Below are 9,587 nucleotides of genomic sequence, written 5' to 3' on the forward strand. Positions count from 1 at the left end.
TGTTGCTGCATGCAGCAGGTGTTTCCTTACTGAGGGACTGCATTTGTCTGGGTCCAAGTATTTTCTCATTGCCTTTTTCTTTTTTGGCAGGGGGATGTAGCTAGTTCCAGGTGTTTGTTAACCAAACATCTGTGGATTCTGCAAATTCCAGGTGTTTCCTATACGAGTAAATTTAAATCAAGTCAGATAAGTGCAAGCCCACTTTAATTCATACATTAGACATCTCCCAAACATCTGCATTAAAGAACCTGCCAACCGCATATATGGAATTAAAAGTCAGTAGAAATACCACTGAAGCTTAAGTACTTTTCTAAAGCACTTTGAAAGTTACATAGTATTCCTCAAAACGTTTCTTGAAGACTTGAACATTTCTTCTACAAAGCTGAACACCTACACCTCCTCTTGCATAATGGTTTCAACACTCCCTGGATTTTAGCAGGACAGCTGAATTTTTAGCCACTCTCTAGATGCTCCTGACAGTCAATTAGTTGAGCATGTCATGTCAATTGGCATTCATTGTTCCCATTATTTCCAATGGTCATGGGGTCACCAACCTTTTTGGGCTCATGGACACATATGCAAACCAGAGAAACTTGCTGCGAGCAGCAGAAACACAACCAAGCACACATCGCAACATATTATATTGGATACAACAGAATTTTAATTTCAAGCCTAATTTCAAGTGGAGGGAGGGACCAGGGAAAGCTTTTTGTAGGGATATGTGCAACCATGGGTGCCCAGTTGGCGACTCCCTCAGTGGGCCTTCAGACAGCCTCCACTGTTTTCAGTGTGTATTCTTGTCATTCATTTTCCTATGTCCCCTCAACAAAGGTCAGTGGTCAGCACAAGGCATCATGCAGTAGCAAAGCCTCTGTAACTTTCCCCATCATTCAGCTTAAAAAAAAAATCAACATGATTAAGTCTTTACCCACTACCAGAAATTTGTTTTTTTAAGGGGGCGGCTTGAGGTTCTAGCACAATTGAAGTTTCAGCATCAGATTCGGAAGTCTGTGTCCTAATTGGAGAGTGGAGTTGATGGAGTAGGGTTCGCTTACTCCATCTGTGTTCAAAGGTATTCCTAATTATACTTCCCAAATGCGGGGTGGGGGGATCCATAGTAGTGAAAAGTTCCAGGGCTGATGCCTAATGGTACAAATGTGATCCTGTCTCCCGCCGCCCCCGCCGCCTTCTCTGTTATGCTGGCTGAAGCCGAGGCGAAATCTTGGCCCCTCTATGAGGAGGGACACACACCATCTGCTTGTTAAAATGTTGATTTCCATTTGCTGTGCTCAAAGTCCACTGCACAAAGAGCAAGGGAGAGCTCGGGACACGGGGAAGGGCCAGGCTGTAAACTGCGAGAGCTCCGACTACTAGCTGCTGAGGGCGGGGGGGGGAGAGAGAGCTGCCCCCCCCCCAGCAGCAGAATGAAAACCCGGAGAGAAGCCGAGCAAGCATCCGGGCAGATGCATCAAATTCCTGCTTTCTGACTCAGGCGCCGGAGCCCCACCAGCTCCAGCCCTTCGGGGCGCGGGGAGGATTCCAGGGGAACCGAGAAATCCACCTGGTCGGCAGCGCAGCGCGCGGCTCCCTTGGTTTCCGTCCCAGCTTTCGGCGCGATTGTCGCCTTTTTGCGATCGACGAAGGGACACAAACCAAACCGGCGCCGCCTCCTCCTCCTTTCCTTCTCAGCCCTCCACTTCCCCCTCCTCGGAGATTTAAAGCCGGGAGCCATTCCTTCCGATTAACGCCCAGCCCTATTAGCATGTCTTCAGCAAGCAGCCTGGAGGCAAAGCCCCACCGGAAAGGTGCGAGGTGTTCAAAGGCAGGCAGAGCCTGGCGAAGCTCCGACCCGCGAGCTGCGTGGTCCGGGCGGCGGGTGAGTTCTGGAGCGGCTTCACTAATAGCCGAAGCCCAAGAGTGAGCAAATCCACGGGCTTGTCTTCCGGGCAGGGCGCGAGCCTCGGCGGCGGCGGAGAAGGGAGAGAGAGTCGTCGTTGCCCCCCCCCCTTTACCTCTTCAACACAGGAAGTTTGGGAACGGCTGCTCGGCGGCTTTGCTCTTTCCCCGTTTTCAGAAGCTGCCGAGCAGCGCCGCGTTGCAGCCCCGGGGCGAAGGAAGAAGCCCCCGTCGGAGGGAGATTTAGCCCCGCCGCCCTCCCCAGCCTCTCGCAGTCCTCCCCCCCCCCCAGCCCGCCTCTCCCCTTCCCCAACCGGCCTGCCCTTCTTCCCCCCGGTCTCCACTCCGCAGCCACCGAAACAGTTCCCTCAGAGACCGCGAGTTGCTCCTCCAGAACTCTGGGGCGCGCGCACGAGGAGGAGGAGGGGAGACCTGGCCAGACCTCTACCTGCCCTCTGATGAGCGCGGAGGGGCGTCCGCTTCCTGCCCTCTCCCCGCCGGCAGCTGTGCGCCTGCCCGGCCGCCGCCTCCCCCTCCCCGCCCGGCGGGACGCGAAGCCCTTCGGCCGGAGGGTTACCTGTCCTATATTGATGTAGCCGTACTTGCTAGCTATCCTGTTGGCTTCGTGGCTCCCGCCGGTTATCCGCACCGCCCAGTGGTTGGTGTAGAGGCGAGTCCTGCAGGCGGGCAGCAAGAAGCCCAGCCAGAGGGTCAGCAGGCACAGCAGGTCCGCTCCGCTCCGCACTCCGCAGCAGCCCCAGCCGCTCTTCCAGCCCATCTCGGCGGCGCGCGAAAAGACCTCCCCGGGGGCGCCTTGCTCTTCCGAAAGAAACTTCTCTCTGCTCTTGGCGGGCTTCCCCGCTCACCTCCGGGCACCTTCGCCCGCCGCGGGAACCGAGAGGGACCTCGCGAAGGAAGCCAGCCAGAACTTGGGCTCAGCGCATGGGCGCTCCGAGGGGCTTCAGTGGCCCAGCGCCTCCACGTTGCCCAATGCTCCTCGAGGCGCCGAAAGTTTGTTTGTTTCTCCAGAAAACCCCGAGCCTCCCGCCCGCCCCACTTTCTGCAGCTCGCGTCCTCTTCCTTGCGCCACGAGAGTCTCGGGGGAGAAGGGAGGGGGCTGCCTCTTCCTCGGGGGCTTCCCTCTCCGCGCTCGGTGCGTCTCGCTTCCCTTCCCCGTCTCCTCCTCACTTGTGCAGAGTCGAAGCAGCAGCAGCAGGCGGCGGCAGTGTGTGAGTCTTGGCAGCCCAGCGCCCCAGCTCAGTCAGGCTCGGTCGCCTCCCTCTTTCCCCCTCCTCCCCCCCTCCTCCTCGCCGCCCTCCCGGTTCTGGAAGGGGAACGCGGAGAGCGAGTGGAAATGGCAGCGGCAGCAGCCGCCTTCTCCGCATAGAAGAGCTTCTTCTCGATTCCCCTCCCGTCCGATGCCCGCCGTCTCCCCGTCTCCCTCGCTCTCCTCCGGGCGCACGCCTGGTCCTAGCGCTGCCCGATTCTGGCTCGACTGGGAAGACGTGAGCCAGGCGGGGAGGGAGGGGAGTCGCTTTTTTAAAAAGAGCACAGCCCGTGGTGCGTTTTTGGACAGACAGAGAGGAGCGTACAAGAAATGCAGTTTACTAGTATTTTAAAATGCGGGCAGCTGCGCTGGGCCGAGCGAGAATCCACGCAGCAGCAGCAGAACTCACTGAAAGACCCCCTGAAAGTCCCAAGCAGGGAGCATGTGCTTCAGTTGCACCGCACTCTTCCTGGAGCCTGGTTTAAAAAACAACAGGTGGCGGGGGGGGAGAGAGAAATGTAGTTAAAACAAAAGCAAAATGTTCCTAGGCAGGGTGAAGAGCTGAGTCTGCAGTAAGGCATAGTCTTCAAATGATGATGTTTCTCTCCGGAAGCTTTTTGCACCGTCAGGCTGAGTAGTGCTTCCAGACACATGTTTATTGTGGGACTGGTGTTCCTCATACAAACAAGTTTAAAAGCAACACACTAAATTATTGCCAGATATCCATTTGCTATATCTCAATGACCCATTTACAGTGATGCTCCCATCTGGAAGTTTCTTACTGAGTTTCTTACGCCCACTATATGGGCATAGCCAGGGTTTTTGTTGGGGGGGGGAGAACCTCATTTGCGTTGATTTTGGGGGCGGCTGCCTCCCCCTTGGCTATGCCCATGGCCCATTACAAAGCTCTTATGGTAGGGGAAGGCCCTTGGAAATATAAAAGCCAGCCATTTGCTGGATCTGTTTCTAGCACTAATTGGAGTACACAAGCCGCTGAATGCCACTGTATAATAGTAGAGGTAAAACCAGTTATTTGTTAATTTGTTGATTAGATTGGCACATTAATGATAGTTTTAAAACATGAATTTGTGTTGAATTGTGAATTTTATAGAAGCTTTATAAACTTCTGTGTTTCAGCTGAGCAAACATGGGAAATGGCATGGCAGAAGATTTAAGGTTACTTCAAAGCAATCACCAAAGGTTTTAGTTAGTTAAGAAAGTTAATGATTAGACTGAATCATTAACATCTTCAGTTTTTGTACACCAGTTTCATCATACCCAAGGTTCATCAACAGTGTCACCAGATCAGAAGCAATCCAAAAGCAATGCAGTTCAAAAGGAACAGACCATAATTAGTTGTTATGAGGACAAGCTGGTAAGACCCTCAGGCTCTTGCACTGTCCCCTCCTCTTCACACAAAAAGGAAATGGAAGGTATCCATTCCTGGTTGCTTGAAACCAGCGGGTTGAGGTAACTTGAGCGTGAAGCTGTGGCATAGAAAACTGGAGGAAGAAGAGAAGAAAGGAAATGGATAATGGAAATCCAGAATGGCCCTGGGAATGTGAGTGCAGATGAATGGAGTAGTGAAAGGGGTGAACAAACTGAGGGAGAGGAAATGGAGTGTCCAGGGCTGCACACCTGCCCCTTCTGCTTCAGATATACACATATCCGCACCCCAGCACTTGGGTCGTCCGTCCTTCTCACCCAGCCTCCCACACAACAAGGAAGCATCGCATTCCTTTTTTGAGAGCAGGACAGGTCCAAGATATTTTGCTGCCCGATGGAGAGAGCCTGGTGTCCTCCTCCATTCCATGCACAGAAGCTGATCCAACTGTACTTCAACACTGGCAATGAAGGGCCTTGAAGATGCAGCCCATGATTTGTGCAAGTGCAACATTTTGATAAGACTCAAGTTGGTCATTTTATGCAGAAAACTGAATCCCATCATAACATGAGTTACTATCTTATATGTACAGGTATGTCAAAAAGTTGTGCCATAAGTTTATGCTGTTATGTATAGATCTGCTCATGAAGCCCTGATGTGACTGATATATATTTAGAACTATTATTGTAAACCATCTGGGCAGTTTTAGTCTTATCACCAACGAAGAAGTTTGTTCCATGACCTCCAACACAAGCACCCACCTACCCCAATTCCTTTTGGGTATTAACTGCCTGCTTGTAATGTTCTTCCATGATGGAAGGGGAGGGAACAGCTGCAGTCGCCTGCGATTCCTGCGCAATGTTTGCCATCTTGCCAAAGGTTGCAGGCAGCTTTACCTGCAGCAATTGCATGTTGATTGCCCTATTAAAAGACAAAGTCCAGCAACTGGAGGAACGTGTAGCTACGCTCCAAAGAATTAGAGAGCTGGAGCTCTTCTTGGAAGCAACAGAACACACCGTCCCCACCAAGGAGGAGACAGGGGACTCCCCTGAGAAGGAGGCTTGTTCACCAACACAGGAGCCAGATATATGGAGAAACGTGACTCAAAGAAGTAGGAGGCCCAGGGTCCACTCTGATTGTCTAGAAATACACAATCGCTTTGAGGTCCTCTCCCCTAGCATGGAAGACGAAGAGCAGACTCCATTTGAGGATCTCTCCCTCATTACAGTCGATCAGGTATATGAAGACGAGCAGCAAAGTCAGTCCTCAGGGAATGTGCAGGTGACCTTGGAACGGACAGCTCACGGAAGAACCCCGACCAAACCCAAGAGGAGGCGTGTAGTGGTGATAGGGGATTCCCTACTGAGGGGAACAGAAGCAGTGATCTGTGGGCCTGACAAGATGTCTCGGGAAGTGTGCTGTCTCCCCGGGGCTAAGATCCAAGATGTAACTGAACGACTGCAAGGAATCATAAAACCCACTGACGAATACCCCTTCCTCTTGGTTCATGTGGGAACCAATGACACTGCAAGCAATAGCCTCCAGAAGATCAAAAGAGACTACGAGGCTCTCGGCAGGAAATTGAAGCAACTAAATGCACAAATTGTCATCTCGTCTGTCCTCCCAGTTGAACGACGTGGCCCAGGGAGAGAGGGGAAAATAGTGGAAGTGAACAGCTGGCTTCGCAAATGGTGTAAACAGGAACGGTTTGGATTCTTAGATCACGGACTGCAGTTTCTTGAAGATGGACTTCTGGCAAGCGATGGGCTGCACCTCACAACGGTTGGGAGAAATGTTTTTGCCAAAAATCTCAGAAACCTCATCAGGAGGGCTTTAAACTGACTAATGTGGGGGAGGGAGACAATGCTCCTGAAGGTAGGAGTCTAACAATTAATGAAGATGATCATCCAAATGTCATAGACCAAATGGAGCAAACAGCACGCGGACCTAGTGGTGGGAGGAAAAAATCCTTAAATAAGAGACACGGGGGAATGATTAATGGACTTCAATGTCTGTACACTAATGCGCAAAGCATGGGAAATAAACAAGATGAGCTTGAGCTCTTGGTACAGCAAACTAAATATGACATAATAGGCATCACTGAAACCTGGTGGGATAAGTCCCACGATTGGAATGTAATAATGGGGGGATACAATCTATTTCAGAGAAACAGACCAGACAAGAAAGGAGGAGGAGTGGCGTTATATGTCAGGGATGTGTATACCTGTGAAGAGATCCAAGATTTAGAACCTCAAAGCCAAAGTGAGAGCATTTGGGTCAAAATTAAGGGAGAGAAGAATAACAGAGACCTCATTGTGGGAGTTTACTATAGATCCCCAAGCCAAACGGAGGACATAGATGATGCCTTCCTGGAACAGATGGCCAAGCATGCAAAAGGAAGGGAGATAGTAGTAATGGGGGACTTCAATTACCCGGATATTTGTTGGACGTCAAACTCAGCCAAGAGCATAAGGTCAAACAGATTCCTCACTGGCCTTGCAGACAACTTCATTGTCCAGAAAGTGGGAGAAGCAACAAGAGGAACAGCCATTTTAGATCTGGTCCTAACCAATGTTGATGACCTGGTTAGTGGGGTAGATGTGGAAGGATCATTAGGCGCGAGTGATCATGCTCTTCTGAAGTTTACTATACAGCGGAAAGGAGCAGCCAAGCATACTAGGACTCAATTTCTTGACTTTAAGAAAGCCGACTTCATAAAACTTAGGGAAGTGCTGGGTGAGATCCCATGGACAGCAATACTTAAAGGAAAGGGAGTTCATGATGGCTGGGAGTTTGTTAAGAGGGAGATACTAAAAGCACAACGACAGGCAATACCAATGAGACGGAAACATGGAAGGTGCCTAAAGAAGCCAGGGTGGCTATCTAAAGAACTTTTAACTGAATTAAGATCAAAAAAGGATGTGTACAAAAAATGGAAAAGGGGGGAAACCACCAAAGAGGAATTCAAACAAATAGCCAGCACATGTAGACACAAAGTCAGAAAAGCTAAAGCACAGAATGAACTCAGGCTTGCTAGAGAGGTTAAAAGCAACAAAAAAGGCTTTTATGGGTATGTTCGTAGCAAAAGGAAGAACAAAGAAACTGTGGGGTCACTCAGAGGAGAAGATGGTGAAATGCAAACAGGGGACACAGAAAGGGCTGAACTACTCAATGCCTTCTTTGCCTCAGTCTTCTCCGATAAAGAAAACAATGCCCGACCTGAAGAATTTGGAGCAAATGATTCAGCAAAGGAAACACAGCCCAGAATAACTAAGGAGATAGTACAAGAATATTTGGCTAGTTTAGATGTATTCAAGTCTCCAGGGCCAGATGAACTGCATCCAAGAGTATTAAAAGAACTGGCAGATGTGATCTCAGAACCACTGGCAGTCATCTTTGAGAATTCCTGGAGAACAGGCGAAGTCCCGGCAGACTGGAGGAGGGCAAATGTTGTCCCTATTTTCAAAAAGGGGAAAAGAGAGGACCCAAATAATTACCGCCCAGTCAGTCTGACATCAATAGCAGGGAAGATTCTGGAGCAGATCATTAAGCAAACAGTCTGTGAGCACCTAGAAAGGAATGCTGTGATCACCAATAGTCAGCATGGATTTCTGAAAAATAAGTCATGTCAGACTAACCTGATCTCGTTTTTTGACAGAATTACAAGCCTGGTAGATGAAGGGAACGCAGTGGATGTAGCCTACCTTGATTTCAGCAAGGCATTTGACAAGGTGCCCCATGATATTCTTGTAAAGAAGCTGGTAAAATGCGGTCTTGACTATGCTACCACTCAGTGGATTTGTAACTGGCTGACTGACCGAACCCAAAGGGTGCTCATCAATGGTTCCTCTTCATCCTGGAGAAGAGTGACTAGTGGGGTGCCACAGGGTTCTGTCTTGGGCCCGGTCTTATTCAACATCTTTATCAACGACTTGGATGATGGACTCAAGGGCATCCTGATCAAATTTGCAGATGACACCAAACTGGGAGGGGTGGCTAACACCCCAGAGGACAGGATCACACTTCAAAACGACCTTGACAGATTAGAGAACTGGGCAAAAACAAACAAGATGAATTTTAACAGGGAGAAATGTAAAGTATTGCACTTGGGCAAAAAAAATGAGAGGCACAAATACAAGATGGGTGACACCTGGCTTGAGAGCAGTACATGTGAAAAGGATCTAGGAGTCTTGGTTGACCACAAACTTGACATGAGCCAACAGTGTGACGCGGCAGCTAAAAAAGCCAATGCAATTCTGGGCTGCATCAATAGGAGTATAGCATCTAGATCAAGGGAAGTAATAGTGCCACTGTATTCTGCTCTGGTCAGACCACACCTGGAGTACTGTGTCCAGTTCTGGGCACCACAATTCAAGAGGGACACTGACAAACTGGAACGTGTCCAGAGGAGGGCAACCAAAATGGTCAAAGGCCTGGAAACGATGCCTTATGAGGAACGGCTAAGGGAGCTGGGCATGTTTAGCCTGCAGAAGAGGAGGTTAAGGGGTGATATGATAGCCATGTTCAAATATATAAAAGGATGTCACATAGAGGAGGGAGAAAGGTTGTTTTCTGCTGCTCCAGAGAAGCGGACACGGAGCAATGGATCCAAACTACAAGAAAGAAGATTCCACCTAAACATTAGGAAGAACTTCCTGACAGTAAGAGCTGTTTGACAGTGGAATTTGCTGCCAAGGAGTGTGGTGGAGTCTCCTACTTTGGAGGTCTTTAAGCAGAGGCTTGACAACCATATGTCAGGAGTGCTCTGATGGTGTTTCCTGCTTGGCAGGGGGTTGGACTCGATGGCCCTTGTGGTCTCTTCCAACTCTATGATTCTATGATTCCAGTACTCCAGTGCAGATATATTTCAAGGAATCAAGATGTACACGGGTTCGAAGAAAGACTTTCTGAGAGTTTGACGAAAGCACTCTCTTGAGAAAACAGTTATGACTCTTTTCATGTTCTACTTCAAATATACAACAGCATTATCAATACAGTGACTTTCTCTCCCATATCCACTTCCTCCCTTCTTGGTGCTCA

At 49.6% G+C, this 9,587-nt stretch overlaps 1 protein-coding gene across 2 annotated transcripts in view; it reads right to left on the reverse strand.

Moving 5' to 3' along the window:
* The window catches only part of LOC309542668 (proprotein convertase subtilisin/kexin type 5-like), a 169,289-nt gene extending 166,554 nt beyond the window's left edge, over positions 1 to 2,735 (reverse strand). Inside the window, exon 1 of one of the 2 annotated variants that reach the window (XM_082241529.1) lies at positions 2,474 to 2,735. In XM_082241529.1, coding sequence (XP_082097655.1) covers positions 2,474 to 2,674 — 201 coding nt within the window. In that variant the 5' untranslated portion in view covers positions 2,675 to 2,735. Of the gene's footprint in view, positions 1 to 2,012; positions 2,129 to 2,473 lie in introns of those variants that run through there. The other variant, XM_082241531.1, reaches the window with a different exon arrangement.
* Positions 2,736 to 9,587: the final 6,852 nt, after the last annotated feature.

This window comes from Podarcis vaucheri, assembly GCF_965113315.1.
Source record: "Podarcis vaucheri genome assembly, chromosome: 11".
NCBI classification, from domain to species: Eukaryota; Metazoa; Chordata; class Lepidosauria; order Squamata; family Lacertidae; genus Podarcis; species Podarcis vaucheri.